Source organism: Falco punctatus, assembly GCF_963210335.1.
Source record: "Falco punctatus genome assembly, chromosome: 13".
Lineage (NCBI taxonomy): Eukaryota > Metazoa > Chordata > Aves > Falconiformes > Falconidae > Falco > Falco punctatus.
This window is the reverse complement of record NC_137593.1, coordinates 23,815,611-23,832,253: the sequence shown is the minus strand read 5'-3', so window position 1 is coordinate 23,832,253 and position 16,643 is coordinate 23,815,611. Positions and strand designations below refer to the sequence as shown.

The window sequence follows — 16,643 nt, the reverse complement described above, 5'->3', positions numbered from 1 at the left end:
TTGTGATGGGAAAGGGGAGCGTGTTTAGATTACCAGGGCATTGACTGTGGTAGTCGGAGAGAAGGAACTCGTTTTGATGCGGTCAGTAAACATACCAGGAGGTTAGGGGCTGTATTAGCAAGATGCTTGCTAAACAGTGAATTGGTTAAAGGACAAATAAACTAGGAAATCAATAGATCAGTTGACTAATTAGGATGAAAAAGCTGGGCAAGAAAAAGAAGTCATGTAGCAATTCAAGGGAATTTAGCTGCTTGGAAGGACTGGGTCGCTACTGGACAGATCAGGTAGGTGCGATCTGGGGAGCCAGGTTCCTCCAGCAGGCGGGTTAAGTGACTGATAGATAATTAGTAGTGCCAAGAGCCAGCTCCGTGGGGTGGGGGGGGATAGAAACAGCAAACTCCTTGTGGCTGTGGAGGGGCTCCCCCCCGGCTGCTTATCCCTTGGTGGCTTCTGTGCCTGTCACAGCTCTCTCCAGGGGTTTGTGTGCCTCTGCCAACTCACATGGCTTTGCTTGGCTGACCTTTGCTTTTTCTGATGCACAGCCTCTCTCCAAAGCTCCTTTCATGTGTTTCACATCAGAAAAGTGTCTGAAAGATTTCTAGCCTTTAAATAGAAACACTGAAATGAAAATGAAGGCCCTGTGCCTGTCCCGTGGCAGCGCTCCATCCCGCTTGTCCCTGGCGAGGGGTGGCTGGTGCCAGCAGCCGTGCCCCCTCCCTGCCGCCGCAATCCTGGAGCTCAGGCTGGAGTTCACACCTGCGGCACCGCATGCTCCCGCTAACAAGTGCCCTGGATGTTGTAGCTCCTCCGAGGAAATGAAAGCAGACAGTACATATGGTCCAAGCCAGAGCCTAAACCCATGGAGTTAAGAACAGATGTGAGGGAACCCTTCTCGCTTTTGGAATAATTCACCTCTGGGCTGGCCAGCGTCCTTGTGCTCTGGTTGGGGGGATGGCCAGCGAGGCTGGGGGCAGCTGGGATACTCGAGGATAAATTGGCTAGCTCTTAACTAGATCCGTGGAGAAAATCGAGACAAATGGGAGCTGCTTTTTATGGTCATGCTTTTCTGCAGCAGATGCTTACAAGCTGTCCCTGTGGTGGTTATGCCTTTGGGTGGGGAGGACAGGAGAGCAATCCCTGTCTTGTGTGATCCTGCCTGTTTGCTTTTTGCTGCAGACCTGGGTTCCCCTGGGGTGTCACAAGCTGTGGCGGTGGTGTGCAGGCTGCAGCGGCCACCCTCTCTGTGTGAACCACCGGGTTGTGTTCACTTGGGAAAGCCTCTGGTGGAGCCGCCTCTCCCCACTGGTGCTGCCTGCAGCCCCCGTGCCTTGCTGTTGGGGTGCTTCCCTTCCCGTGGCCGCTCCCAGGAGATGCAGAGCTCCCTTGCCTGAGCTGCAGCCCCCCGCACTGGGGAGGCGAGGGGGGCTCTTGGGGGCTGGGCACGCCGTGCTGTCCTGCCTTTTGCACTGGTGGTCCCGCAGCAGGGCGGCGGGGCGCTGAGCCCTGGCTGCTGACTCCATGCTGCTCAGGAGAAATCACCCCCGTGCAGATGTTTTTTGCATCAAGTGACTTTTCTTGATAAAGCCAACCGTGTGTTTGCGTTGGGCTCCTCCTGGACTGTGCTGGTGACTGGTGGCAGTGACTAATGTTCTCACATGCTTCTGGTAGCTGGGGCTATGGTATCCTGCGTACGAGGGGGTCGCTCTGCAGGTCCTGTCCTTGTTTTATTATTGAAGATGGATAGAGGAAGCCTTGCAACGGCAGTTTTCCTTGTGAGCCTCCGCTGCATCCTCTGCTGGTAGATAGGGCATCACTTGGGGGTCGTGTCCCTGCCTGCATGCGGTGGCTGTGGCTGTAGTCCCCTGTGGTTTAGTGCTTGGCTGCCTGCTAAATCTGACAGCATGCTGTACGTTATTGTATTTCTTGTTGTTATTCAAGCTTGTCACTGTTGAGGAGCAGCAGTTCCTGAGGGAAGCACTGTATAACACTGGAATCTTAATTGTCTGGGATCCAGCACCATATCATGCAGAAATTCATGAGGTAAGGCTGAGTTTTCTGTAAGTAAAATCAGATTCATATGCTTCAAAGTGTGTCAGCCCACTTCCTCTTAATGCGGGCAATCACTCATCTTTAGGGCCATTTTTGTTTACTTCTTTGATATCATGGATGTATCTGTACGTGCTTCTGAGAGTATCCTGTGCGCGGGTGCTCCTAGGCAGACCCTTGCCTGTTCCTGATGCCGGTGAGGGCCTCCGACCAGGTGTAACAGGTCACCACCTTTACTGTCCCCTGGGCTGGTGCTGCAGTGAGGAGATCACTGCTGGCTGCAGCAGCTGTCATCTCTCAGAGGGTGACCTCCTCTTCCTGACAGTCGCTGTAAGATTTGCAGATGGTTGATGCTTGCGTATTTCAAGCCCCAGTCAGACATGAGATACACTTGATGCATTATGAACGGATTGGGAAACCCTCTGAAGATCTTAGCAAATGTCTCCTCTCCGCATCAGCTAGACTTTCACTTGTGGGTGTTGCAGTCCTTCTAGCATTCTCGTTTCATTCTGAGTACAAAAGAGTGTTATTTGATGGGTGATGAGCTTTGGAAGCACAGGGTGAAAGCAGGTAGAAGTGAATAGTCCATTCTTAGCTTTTATTTTAAGCTCTGCCTGTAACTGAGAGGTCTTTGCATTCCTTTCTCTGGGCTGCATTTCCTATTTTCTCACTGATGTTTATTTTTGTGTTTTGTCCCACACCTCCAGGAGACATGAGGGTGTATGTACAGCATGTTCAAGAGTCAGTAAAACCAGGATGGGATATTCTTAGCATGGGAAAAAAAACTTCAAAATAATTTTAAGAAAACATAAACCATTCCTAAGTGTTTTTACTGGAAGGGGAAGCTTTAGGATGCAAATCAGTTCAGCCTGGTTTGGGAGGCAGTGCCTGCAGAACTGGATGCTCCTCTCCAGCGTGGAGAGGGTTCGGGGCCTGTAACGTTTAAGACTGAGCTCTCAAATGTCATCTGCTCTTGGGAGGTGCAGAATGAAATTATGCAAGATGCTGATTTCATTTAATGGTCCTTCACTGAGATCTGGGTTTTCCTTGCTCTGTGCACCAAGTCAAGTCATTCATCCTCGTTTCCTGTTGGTTATAGGAAACAGTGGGCTAGGAGTAAAAACAGTGGGCTAGGAGTAAAAAATCTGACTTCTTGTTTCCATTTTGCAGTGGTACAGAAAACCAGACTACAACTTTTTTGAAAGCTATAAGTCATACCGTAGTGCACATCCAGAGCAGCCTTTCTATATCCTGAATCCAAAAATGCAGTGGCAACTTTGGGATATTCTGCAGGAGAATTCTCTGGAGCATATTCAACCTAATCCGCCATCATCAGGAATGCTTGGTAAGATAATTGCCCTCTGAACTTCTCTTTCAGTTTGCAGGCAGGAACTCCCCAGGATGCCTTTTTTTTTTCAAAGGCAACTACAAATTTATGGTGCTTATCAGAGTTATTTTTACAGTGTTTGTCTTATGCCAGAATTTAAGCTTCCTGTCTTTAAAGTAGCAGCTCAGTTGTGTTAAAGTAAGCAGTTTGCAGCATTGCTCTGAAACAGCAGTTACAAACATGGCCTGGTTCCATGTGAAAACAGAAGAGCAGATTGCAACACTGAGATGGTCTCGAGAATTCCTAGCTTCTAGCACCAAAGCAGTTCCCATAGGGTGCAAGAGGAAGGGTACAGCTCCTGCAGCCTCACAGCTTGTCAGGCAGATAAATCTAGTTACTGCAGATGAAATCTAAGTGCCTGCCTGTTTATGCTTTCCATATATAAATATGGAAATGTGTATATATATATATATATGTATATATGGAAAAATATATACAGCTAAAGACTTACTGGGGGGCTGGGGCTGGTCAGACTCAATAGTTGCCTTGAAAAGTTCAGTGATATTACTCCTTATTCAGCATGCTCACGTCTTGTTTGTCAGCACGCTAAATCCAGCCTGTTGGCGAAGAGGCTCGTTTTACATTCTGCTGTTGCAAAGCTTTTCCTTCTTACTGGAGAGCAGATCTCATGACCAGCTGACTAAAAAGGAGTGAACTTCTTGGGAAGTTCACATGTATTTGAAATCACAGCGTTAGACATGTGGTCATCTTTGCCACATGGATGTCCAGCTTGCTGTGCTTCAGCCCCTCCTCTGCTCCCATCGCTGCTGGGACACAGGCACCCTTCTACCTCCGTGTAAACAGAGCCAATTCTTATTTCTGCTGGTTGGGTGTCTAGTTTTCTTCCAGAACCTTGCTCTCACCTAGCACCTATGGCATCACTGCTGGAATATATGTGCAGAACAGCTGCGTAACAGCATAGTCGATGATTTCAGCAGCAAAATTGCTGTTCACTGGAGCTGGGGGCTTGAAGGCAGGCGCCGGGCTGTGTCAGACAGCACATTCCACTGTCACTTAACTTTGGGCCATGTTACACGCTTTGTAAAACAAGCCACCTTGCCAGGCTCAGGGGCACTGACACGTTCCAGCTGGCAGCTCTGGGTTTCCTGGAAGGCCTAAACACGAATGGAAACTGTCATTCGAAAAGGTGGATGGAAATGTGTTTAGAATGCACCTTAGTTAAACAAGTGGTTTCATGGATGGGTTCTTCTAATGTTTTGCAAACTGTGTTCATCGTGTCACAGTCCCTCATGTCTCAGGTACTGCATGAGTTTTTTGGTGCTGTTATACCTTTCCCTAGTATATTTTTGCTATTTCTTGCACTAAAAGAAAAGTAGCCAATACCCTGTGGCTTCTGACCTGGCCAGAAGGGTGGTCTGTGCCCGGCACTGGCCGTTGTGTCCCCTGGTGTTCGTGTCCCTCGTGTCGGGACACAGGAGGGCAGCACCGCTCTGCTGCGGGGTGGCGGGGGGTGGGGGTGGGCCTCCATACCCCCTGCACCCCCAGGGGCAGTGGGGGAGAGGGGCAAGGTCTTATCGCTGCTTACCCGAGCAGGTTTGAGATGGGCTGCTTGGATCACCTGGATCATAGAACACGGAGGTTGGTAATGACCTCTGAGATCATCAAGTCCAGCTGCTAAGCCAGGGCTGCTGAGCAACCACTACACCACGTCCCTAAGAACGGCACCTACACGTTTTTTTAAACACCTCCAGGGATGGCAACTCCACCACCTCCTTGGGCAGCCTGTTCCAGTGCTTGACCACCCTTTTAGCAAAAAAAGTTTTCCTAATCCCCAGTCTAAACCTCCCCTGGTGCAACCTGAGGCTGTTTCCTCTTGTCCTGTTGCTTCTCATCTGGGAGCAGAGCCCGACCCCCCTTCCCCGCAGCCCCTGTCAGGCAGCCGTAGGGAGCAGTACTTGCAATGCACGGTTGGCAGACACCTACGTTTCCACAAAGGTCGTGGAGAATGGTGGCACTCCTAGAAACTGGCCATTCGACATGGCTGTCACTGCAAACAGCCTGCTGTGATCCAGTCAATCATACCTTGTGCAAGAAAGGGCTTCAGAACACAGCCCCATCTGGCCAGGCGTGTTTTCTCCCTGCCTCGTCTAAATATTCAGCCAGGAGACCCTTTCCCTTGGAGCTGGCTGCTCCTTGCTGACCACCTGTCTCGCTGGAATGTTTCATCGGTGCTCTGTTTTTTTTCCCTCCCTAGGCATCGTGATCATGATGACGCTCTGCGATGAGGTGGACGTGTACGAATTTCTCCCTTCCAAACGGCAGACGGACATTTGCCACTATTACCAGAAGTTTCACGACCGTGCGTGTACCATGGGAGCTTACCACCCCCTCCTGTTTGAGAAAAACTTGGTGAAACATATAAACCAGGGCACAGATGAGGACATCTATACTCACGGGAAAGTTACTTTGCCTGGCTTCCGAAAGGTGCATTGCTAGCGGACCAGTTTTTAGCGTGTTTAGGGATTTTTTTCTTGACCGTCAAAGCACTTTTTAAATCAGGGTTGTCAGATTTGTTAGGTCTAAGCACTGGCATGTTTTGATAGCTCTTCGTCTTGCAGCACTTGCTCTTAAGACTTGATTGCCTAACTTCTCCCACCTGTAAGGCAGCGTTAATACAGTGCGGTACGTCCACGCGGTATCTGCATGAGCCACTGCAATAAATTTACTCCCGCTGGAGCCAGGCTCGTGCAGCAGGTGGATATCTCTGTCTTCATCTCAGCTGGTGATGGTGTATGGGAGATGCAGGAGATGCTTTCTGAGCAGAGATTGCATGAGTCACGATCGAATGCCAAATACTGTTTGGTTTGCTTCAGAGGGGTTATGACAGCCGAGAACCTGGTCCATTGAGAAACTGGAAAAATAATTTAAAACTTGTTCCCGTAGTCCTAGGAGCTCTTTGGACCAGGGCTGATTTATGGAAACAGTCGAAGCTGTGTACTGATAAGCTAAACTCCTAGTCTACAATATTTGATTTTATAAACACTTTGAAAGGAAGTTGCCATGGTTATTGTACAAAGTGTAAGACTTTTGAAACCATTCAGATGGTATTTTTGGCAAAGGAAGAGGGAGGCAACTCACAACTTGGTGATTCTTGCAAGACTTTTTAATCTTTTTACCTTTTTCTGGTTTTTTTAATAGCTTAAAATAAATTTTAGTGAACATTTACTTCTACAGTACAGTGCTGTGCTTGGTACAGAAGAAGCCTTATTTCAAAAATGTTTTGGGGAAGATGCTCTGAGACACAAATGCTCCCGTTTGGGAGTACTCACTGGAAGTCGGTACCTCTTTCCAGCTCTCTGCTGATCTACTTTTGCAACTGTTGGCAAATTACTTGCAGGCTCGTCTCCAGTAACAGAAATACCACATAGCTGCTGCTAGATGAGTTCCGCTTCTCCGCCAGCTACCTGAGGTGATCTCTCAGCTGCTGTGTGCTTTTTCTGAACAGGTGGGGGGCAGACACATTGCTTCCATGCTTCAGGAGCGGTGGGGAGGGAGAGCATGCTCTGCTTCTCGTACTCAAACACAGATGGAATTGAGGAGGCACCTTCTTTCTGCTCGGGGACTCCCCCGTGGCAGCGTGGTGGTACTAGCAGCTCTGCAGCCTCTGTGTGTCGGTGAGATCACCTTCCCTGTCCTCTTCTGTACTGATGTGTTTCATGATGTCTGTAAAGAAAGCTTTTTCTTCTCCTGTTTTGAATAAATCCTGTGAAGTCATTGGCCTCTTCCTGCCTTGCTGAAAGCAGTATAAATGTTGCTCGGTGACCCTGTGGACTTTTACCAGCCTTGCATCGGCGCAGGCAGAGGTGGGAGGGAGCTGCTCACCAGCTGGTTTCACTGAGCCCACCACTCTTGTCCCATCTGGGTGAGGGGGCCGCTGCAGGGCTATTCTCAGCTCTCAGGCTGGCTTTCTGCATGCCTGTCTGTTGGGATGGATTGGATCTGTCAGTGTTAATGAATTGTATTTGCAGTGTGTATTCTGCAATTGTATTTGTGATTTGTGTTTGTATTCTGTAGCACTCCTGCAAGAAGAAGATGTCAGACAGGCTCCCCAGGGTCCTTCAGAGCCCTTGGTTACATGTGGGCAATAGTGTTGCACCGGGCATGGAATTTCAAACAGTATGCTAACAGTTTTAGCTAGATCCAACGTGTGATCCATTTGCAATCTAAAGAGAGTCTTACATGACAGGAATTATGACAGAGCTTAAAATAGGCCAGTGTTAACTCTCTTTTTTTTTTTCCTCCTTGGCTGCATAGATCCAAATCTAATATACATCACAAGTGATGACAAGTCTGGTGTTTGGAAGAGCCAAGTTTAAGTTAGTGGGCAGTAATAGCTAGACTGTAACAAAAGCCTTATCCCTCCTGCAGTTGCTGTTTCCAGAGTATGAACGGCTTTCTACCCATGTGGAAAGCAGGAAGAGGGCAATACCGCGCCTTACAGTGAGCCACTGAAGGGCCAGATGCTGGGAAAGATGTTCCGTAATGGTATGGGAAGGGTGTGGGGCAAGGTCAGCAAGTCTGGGGAGGAGGAGGAGAAGGAAGGGATTATTTTAGGTTTTGATGTAGGAAAGACCACCACAATCAAAAGGAGAGATATTTCTGTTTATTGGTTAGAAAGACTCTTCCTTAGCTGTAACTTCATAGCTCCTCCCTGCAGTATAAACTAACTTACAGCATTGCAGAAGCTCTGGTCTTTGAAGTGCTGAAAGGGATGGCAACTTTAGCTTCATTTCGGAGAGACACAGTCCTGAATTGTCTTCACTTCAAGTTCAACCTTTGCATTATCCAGCATTCCACCTATTTCTGCAGCTGTGCTGGTTAATTGGCAAAAAGTGTATTTTAGTATGACAGTGGACTGGTCGTTAGGCTGTCAGGGTACCTCGTTTCTAAGTGTGGGCTCTTGGGAGCACATACCGGTCCTGTCTTGCCATTTTGAAAGCCTAGCTGATCCAGATTGTAAAAATAGCTTTTTAAAGACCTAGAATTGCAAAACCAGAGAGAGTTTCTGGAGGAAATAGCAACCTTTGATGGGACTTGTGGCAATAAAATATTATAGGTTATTTAGAGAAGGCAGTAGAGACCGATTTGTGATGTTAAGGAAGTGAAAGGGGTTTTCTCCACGCTATGAATATACCCGTCTTACAAAAGAGCCTGGTCTTAAATGTTTTAACATGCAGTATGGGGCAAAGATTGTTCTGCTCTCCAGCTGGAAACCATTCCTTCCTCTTTGCCTTCAGGTGTACTGGAGAGCCAGGGGCGGGGGTGCGGAGGGGGGTCTGGTAAGATCAGAGCCCCAAGGAGGGAAGCGCAGCTGTCAGGGCCTCACAGTTGGATGAGGAAATATTTGGGCAATGCAGAAGCAATGACAGTATGTTACTGGCAGAGGAACGTTGGACTTCATTGTCTTTGAAGGAGAGCTTTCATTGTCTGGGCTGACAAGATGGCCTGTGGGTTGTTTGGCTTTCACTGAAGAAAAAAAAAAAAAAAAGATAAAAGTTCCAGAAATCCAAATGGTATGCACCTGAGTCAACACACCCTTCCTCACCTCCCCGAAAAGAATAGAGTGGTTGGGTGGGAGCTAGATCTGACAAGACACTAGTATAAAAAACCCCAAAGAAATCCATGCTGGCACTTCCTGGAGAGAAGGACGAGCCACCCCAGCCACGTATTCCTTTTGTTCTCTGTGCACGCACCCAGCTGAAGGTACGGGTACAAGACTGGTGGCTTAGTCTTCTCTGTTGTGTACCACGAAGTCTGATGCTCTTGCTCAGCGCTGTGGATATTTCTTTTCAATTGTGAATTGTACCAGCCTGGCAGGGGAGCACGTTCACATGCTTCAGGTGACAATACAAGGCACAGTGCAGAAGCATCAGGCTTCATCTTGGCACAGATAATTTGTGTGCATGGCCATATAAGTATCTTGGCTCCTAGGAAATGCTTCAGAAACCATATGTCATGGAAATTCCCTGGTGCATTTATAGGGGAAGGTGGGAAAGAGCTTGTGGTGGGGGTTTGGGCATGTTATTGGGTGTCCTGAGAAGAGAAGCTGCCTGCAGCCATCGTACTCAGCACAGCATCACCTGGAGCTAATGAGCTCGCTGGGGAATGGTGGGAGTGAGCTGTGACCCAGCTGGCTTTGTGCCTCGCCTGAGGTGAGAAGGAGCCACAGGTCAGGGCTGCTTCCTGAAGGCAGAACTTGCAAGGAAGAGGATGTGCTGGTTTTTAAAACACGGATGAAGGAAGACTGGTATGTAGCCCTCTCTGCTCTGTAAGTAAGTAGCTTCTCTTTTTGTGCTAAATTCGGTGAGCTGCTTGGCAGCCTTGTCTTGTGAAAGGTATGGAAAATGGGTTCAGTATGAAAGACTGGGACTAGTCACCCTGATAACATGACAGAGGGAGATCTGGCATCTCCTGGCAGTGGTAATGCACAGCTCAGGTCATGCACAGCTTGCCTGCTGTTCTGGAGCTGGGTGTGGAGGGATCCTTTTGGGGGGATTGTGTTAGAGGGTTGCAAACTCAGCAGCCTCATGCTATCTCCACTGAAAAAGGAAGGAGCCCTTGTATGGGCCAGCTTTCACACTCCCTGTTTCATCCAAGTCCTGTGAACTGCCTTCCTCCTCTAGAGAAGCAGCCTCTGCTGCTCTTTATCCTGCAGGATGCTGGCTCTGTGCTCGGGTGGCTCTCAGGCCACAGTCCCACTGCTCCCACAGGGAGAGCTCTGCAGCTCGCAGGTATATCGTTCCTTCGCCTATTTGCTTTTCTGAGTGTGTGTGCTGGCAGGCATCCCTCTGCCTGCAGGCAGCCTGCGTCCAGTGGCAGGGCAGGCACTCCTGCCTGTGTCTGGGAGAGGCTGAGGTGATGCCCTGGGGTGTTTGTGTCAGCCTGTTTGCTTGCCTACAGTTATCTTGCCATTTCACGTGTGATGAGGGGAGAATTCCATGTCAACTGCATCTTTTGACAGCCAGGTCAGGCTTGAAGCTTAGCACTCTACCCGTAATTTCTGTTCAATGCACAATGAACAAAACTAATTTGGAAAGAAAATGTAAGCAATGAGTATTTGGAAAAAACCAACCACCCACACCTCCATTCAAGGTATGTTTTGGGAAGATACATGGGTGCTTGCAAAGGCAGAATGGCAGGTGAACAGGGAAAAACTGACCCTGGAAATGGTTTGGGAAAGCACGTATCTAGTGCAGTTTGATCCAAATAACTATCTGAAAGTCAGAGAAGGGGAGGAGCAGAGGGAGTCGACTGAAAGCGGTTTGGTTTGGTGTGAGTAACTTCTGGCAGAAACCAGATCTTAAACAGAAACAGATACTTCCCCAAACGCCCTGAGCTCGCCTTCCTGCCTCCGTGCCAGCGCTGAGCATGCTGCTGGGCTTGAAGGTCAGCGTGCACTGAACGCTGCGCTCCTGGGAGCAAAACCAGCTTGAATGTCTTTATTTCCATTCATGCAAATGTCTTGCGGTGTTTTTCCTGCCTGGCCCTGGCCTCCTTTACAAATCCAGCAGCAAGCACTTCCACAAGCCGACGCCGTTATAACCTGTGGGCAGCCCCTTTGCAGTAGATGCCGGTGGCTGTTCTGCATGTCAGAAAAAGTTACAATCGGATCAAGTTACGATTTTAGTGTGCGGATGCATACTTTTCAGTTTCAAGGAGTTGTAAAACCTTGTGTGGGTTTGCGAAGCCCCTGTGGCGGAGGGTGGTTTGCTGTAATAGACCACCAGGAGCGTTCAGCATCTCCGTCTGGGCTGGTCGCTCCGTGAGCAGGGCAGCAGCTGCCTCCATGTCCTCTCTGAGGAGGTGGCTTTGGGAGGATTCCTGGGGTTACGGCTGTCGGCTCGTCAAAGAGAAGGTGACGCTTCTCAGCGGTGTGAATGGGTGTGTTGGGGAAGGACAGGTGGCTGCACTGTGCCGGTGGTGGTCCCCTCCCCGCCGCGGCTGTGCCTGCCGTGTGGCATCGGGGTGAATGGGGGGAGTCACCCCCTTCAGTGCAGGGGCCACAGATGTGGTCAGGAGCGGTGTTAATCTTTCTGCATGTCCCCTTGTATCAATGCGGACCTCAGAAGGAGGGTCCTTGTAACGAGGTGATTAAATCAGCCAAGGTTGTGCTAATCCTGCTGCAGAAGAGCATCCTGGTGTGTGGTGGTACCCATGCCAAGCCTTAGCAATTCACGCAGAGCCCTTGACTTACCTTGTGCTGCTCTGGTGATGCTGAAGTGCCCTGGGCCACTTCAGTTCTGTAAACCTAACCTGCCAGAATGTGCCATGTCTGAGTCCTTCTCTGATGCTGAAAGACTAATCTCTGACACTGAAAAACTAAAACAAAAGGCAGGGTCCTGGCTGGTGGAAGTGGTACTAGCATTTGTAGCACTTATTTCCATTCTCAAAAAAAAAAAAAAAAAATCACGAATATGTGTGAAAATAGGTTGTATTTGTGAAAAGCCAGTTGCAGGTATGTCCAGCAACATAAAAATAGGAGAACTGAATTGCACGTTCAACGTGTGGTTTATATATTACAGAATCAGTCTTATTTATGGTGTCTGAAGTGTCACATAAACACAAACCTTAACGAGTATGCAGAGGAGGAACTTTGCTTGGCTGAATATTCCACGCCTATTCAGAAATGCTGAATAGCTGCAATACTGCTTAAAATACTTCTCAAAAATGGAATGGAGCCAGACCTTTAACTGGGATAAATCAGTGGATATCCTGCGTTCAAGGAAGCTGTAACTCGTTTTCATGAACTGAGAATCTGTTTTCCCTCTTGGTTGCCTGGTTTTTCCTTGGGTATCTTCATAGACATTATCTATTTGATTCTTTCTTGGTTTATCAAAGATAGATGAAAGGCCCACATTTCTTAAGAAAATGTGTGTGAGGGGGCATTTGCACTTGAGTTGAGGAAGAAGGCTGAGCGAGGAGTTAAAAAAGCTGGACCTTCTGTGTCTGGGACAAACTGCAAAGCAATTTGTTGGTAGGGAAATGGAGTGTTTTACGTAATTTAGAAAGTGCTGTCCTGTCCCAGCTGCCAGTTCAAGGCTCTTCGTAAGGGCTGGGTGAACTGGGACTCAAGCTGAAGAACTTAACGAAATGGTGAAGAAAACTTACTGGTCTGTTAGGGCTGAGATGCTCAAAGCAGTTATGACAAGAAGAATTAATCTTGCGAAGTCGGACTGTCGTGACAGCTAATTTGAGCCTGCCCAGGCTAATTGTGACCAACTGTTTAGATAAATGCTTTCCTTATTTTTAATGATGAAGAGTTCTAATTTGCATAAATGAGGTAGGAGGTCTCTTATTCAAATTCTAGGCATTGTTTGGTTAGGAAGATGGGTGAGTGACTTGGCCAAGGCAGTAGCGATTTGGCATTCCTGCTTTGGAGTGGCGTGAGGCAGCGCTATGGATAAGCTGTGTACCCTGTGTGTTCAGCTGCTCTCCAGCTGTGCAGGTCCACAGCTGCTCCAGGGGTGCCAGGCGTGTGGAGTGCTTTTTCTGCCCCGTGATTTCAAGCCTTTCATAGTCTTCCTCAATAAGCTTTGAAGCTTGAGCTGTCTTTGCACGCACCTCACCCCATCGCCTCTGAGGTTCCATCCTGAGCTGTCCCTGTGCCCCAGGGGGGAGCACAGTGCCTCTTGGTCTGAACCGTTTTGGTCCTGCCACCAAGTGGAGGTGACAGCTGTAGCCAGGAGTGGCTGCTTTGCACGCCGTGATCCGACTGCAGATACTGGTGTGGGATGCCAACAAAAAGCCGCAAAACAGGTACGTCTTCATAAATGAAGCTTACCCGGTCACTGTTGGATTGACTTCTCATTGACCCTACCCAGGTTCTTCTGGGGCACAGGTGCTGGGTGGGGACGGCTGGCTGGGTGCTCCGTGCAACCTGTATTACAACAGTGCCAGCCTCTGGGTGTCTTTTTCTCACGACCCTGAAACTCAAGCACATCCCCTCTGTGCCAGCCCAGTAAACCCATGTCCTCCCTCGCTGTGTCCCACACAAAGGGAAGGCTGTCTCTCCAGACGTCAGTTCTCAAGATGTTTAAAGCAAACAAGGGCAGAGCGAGGGAATGTGGGTGCATCTGGGGTACATAAGGACACCTGCAGCTGGAAGCTGGTCTGGGGTGAGGGTTTGGTGTGCCAGGCTTCATGGTGATGGTTTCATCCAGCTCTGTGTGCCAGTCTCTTGCCTCCCAACATCCTCCTGCCTGTGTGCCCCACAGCGGTGCCCTGAAGGAATTCTCATTTACTCTGTTTTAATGCTAAGCTTTTATTTAATACTGAAATGAATGATAGTGCTGTAATACAGCATTGTCACGTGTGGCAGAGGATGGAAAAAAAATAACAAATGGTCTGCGTGAAGAAGGAAGTGGTATGTCAAGTAACCAGCTATTTTTATCGCTGTTTGACATAAAACGGACAATAGAGGAAACTGCCTAAGTTAAATTCATTTTCAGTTCTGTTATAAAGCTACTAATATTAAAAGGAAGATTGTGTTGCCCCCTGCTTCCCCTCCCATTCTGACTGCCCCCTGTCACCCTAAGTGTGTGAATGGCCACGCTGCCTCCCACAGCCCCTGCAGGTCCCTGGGGACTCACCACGGAGGGGCTGTGCTGCGCCCCGCAGCGCCTTTCCCTGCCCTGGAGGGTCTCTGGGGAGTTGGACAGGGATGGTGATGGTTGTGAGTGTGTTTCTGCTTTATGAAACCTGTATGCATGTAGCGGTCTCATCCCATCATCGCTTGCTATCCATCCTATCTCGCAAGCAGGTGGTTTCTGCCGAGCTGGATTTGATATTTCCATAGCCTCAGCTTTAGGTGGGTGCTTCATTCAGTAGTCTTCCAGCGTAAGCAGTAAAGCATCTTCGGAAAAGCTGATACACAAATTAATAGCAGCTGAGCTGCTACCATCACCTGAAATCATGCTTTGTTTTTGTGAAGGGCAATTTGCCAGCATACCCCTCTGTTAGCCAAGGTCTTACATTTCCCCCTGTGCCCAGCTGTAACTGAGTGGATGGTCACAAGGGAGATGCTCAGAGGAAAAACAATAAATAAATACAGAAAAGTTCTAGAAGTGGGTCCAGGAAAGGTTGGCCTCATGGTTTGCTGAAGCAGATGAACCTGAGGTAATGCAGCGAGATCATTAAAGGGTGGTAAGAGGGATGTGACCGTAAATGGATTTTGAAGTACTGAGGAAGAGGTACCAGGACTGCACAACAAATATACGTGGGACCATGTGCACCGCGCTGCTTTCGATTCAAGGAAACTGTGCCAGGGCAGATTGTTTTGCATCTCTGGTACAAACGATACGGAGGTGAATACAGCTGTTTCTGCCAAGTGTTTTAGTACAAAAGCCCCATAAGGCAGAACCATCATTAGCTTAATCTCCCCAAAGCTGTTGGGAACACCTGAGTATCCTGCTTGAGTTTTTCAGTTGTGAAGTTGCATTTCAGAGGTCCTCTGTGCATCGGCAACTACCAGAAATGTTTTATATTTTTCTTCCATGGGGGGCTGAGGCTGCAGGGGTTTCTCAGTACAAGGCTGAGGATTGCAGTGCTTGTGGAAGCACCATGGGTTGGTAAAATCTATTTGACCCTATGCACCGGAGAGACTCATCGGGAGTCACATAGAGTTTGCTTGCTCAAAGTGTGCTCTGGAGAGTCCCTCCTCACCGCTTGCTGAGCTTCCCTCAAGTTAAATATTTCCTCTATGTTTATTTGCCAATGTACCTTTTGCTTTGATGCATGAAGACAGTGATCTGGCAGAACCAAATACAGCGGTTTCCAAGAGCACAGCCCTTAAAAAGAGATCTTCCTTTGAAGTTGGAAGGTGGTTATTCCATGGAGGGCAGCGCTTGGCGCTTGTTCATTTGTCAAACCATAATAAAAGCTTAATGATCGGCAGGGAAAAAAACTGGAAAATGGCATATTCAGTAAGAATGGGAAGAGCTGTGAAGTAACTTTCAGGAAAGCTTTTATGTGTTAAAAAAAGAAGAAGGAAAAAAAAAAAGTCCCCCATCTTGTCAGCCATATATCTAACAGACAAAGTACTTGGCACGCAACTCCATCACTTGGTACTCAGAGTCCCAGCAGGCAGTCATGAGTGTCCTCATGTTTTGCTGCAGTATTAATGTTTTAAGGTCCTCTACTGAAGCAAATACACGGGTGCTCATCAGAAATCCTGTAGTCCAGAAACCGTCTCCATTTGCAAGCCTGAGCAAGCCCTTGCCTGGTGCAGAACCTGGAGCTGTTCCCCTCGCGTGGCTGATGTGAGCACCCAGCGCTCCACCAGCGGAGTGCCAGAAGTGAGTTTGTGCCAGTGTGCTGGGTTGCTTCTCAGCCAGATTTATGCTGTTCAGTGTGATTTAAGGAGTCTGTTCTTGTACTGTTGGGACTCTGCAGGCTTTTAGTGCCATATGAGATGTGTATGTTGTGTATACATACACACATATATACACACACACATGTACACATAAACTTGCACAAGGGGAAGAAGCAAAGGTGCAGAGTGAAGCAATGGTGTTTTAATCAAGAATGGCTGTGAGGGGCACTCCCGGCTCTGGGGATAACTTTTGGGGTCTGAAGGGCTCTGCTCTCGTACATGCTTCCTGAGCACAAGTTTACCCATAATATTGCCATATGTGGCCAGATTGCCCTTCTGTATTGTACTTGTGATACCTGTTAGTCTGGTGTGTCCTTATATTTTAATTCTGAAGTTGGGAAAGGTCATGAATCTGCACTGGTAACAGATGACTGCCTGTGTGCTACATGCAGACCCGCACGCTGGAGGGCTGTCCCGGGCTGAGGGTCTCTGTATTTTATGGCAGTGTGTTGTCGATGCAGGAGAATTTCTATTTTTGCCATGTGTAGCCTCCTTTTCTTGTCTTTTGGGAGAGGATGGAAGTCTCCAGGTACTTTCCTCATATGTATATTGCAGATTCAGTATTTCCAACAGTACGGCAAGATCCATTATGAGGATGGAGCACAAGCTGGAATTTGGGTAGTGGAAATGTTTGCATGTGCTCCGAAGTGTGAGCAGGTGTAATCAGGGGGGATTTTCACACTTACACTAAAGGACATGCGTAAATGAAAATCGGTTTCTTTCATTCAGCTACAATTTAATGAATTTTGCCTGCCTTAATTGAGTTCCCAAGGTCAGTGCTTTCAGGCATTCAGGTTGTCGTAGGTTGGCTGATGCTTT

The 16,643-nt window shown here is 48.3% G+C and overlaps 2 protein-coding genes across 11 annotated transcripts in view; one reads left to right on the top strand and one right to left on the bottom strand.

Annotated features, from left to right (window-relative positions):
* ST6GAL1 (ST6 beta-galactoside alpha-2,6-sialyltransferase 1) overlaps positions 1–7,168 on the top strand; it is a 47,525-nt gene extending 40,357 nt beyond the window's left edge. For all 10 annotated transcript variants that reach the window (XM_080409403.1, XM_080409406.1, XM_080409405.1 and 7 more), the window contains 3 exons: positions 1,939–2,040; positions 3,217–3,391; positions 5,649–7,168. In XM_080409403.1, the coding sequence (XP_080265529.1) occupies positions 1,939–2,040; positions 3,217–3,391; positions 5,649–5,890 (519 nt within the window). In that variant the 3' untranslated portion in view covers positions 5,891–7,168. The remainder of the gene's footprint in view (positions 1–1,938; positions 2,041–3,216; positions 3,392–5,648) is intronic.
* The window catches only part of LOC308072316 (pinopsin-like), a 47,672-nt gene continuing 37,281 nt past the window's right edge, over positions 6,253–16,643 (bottom strand). The window contains 1 exon segment of the mRNA XM_080408976.1: positions 6,253–16,643. This exon segment is cut by the window's right edge and continues 20,281 nt beyond it. The gene's annotated coding sequence lies outside the window, so the exon portion shown is untranslated.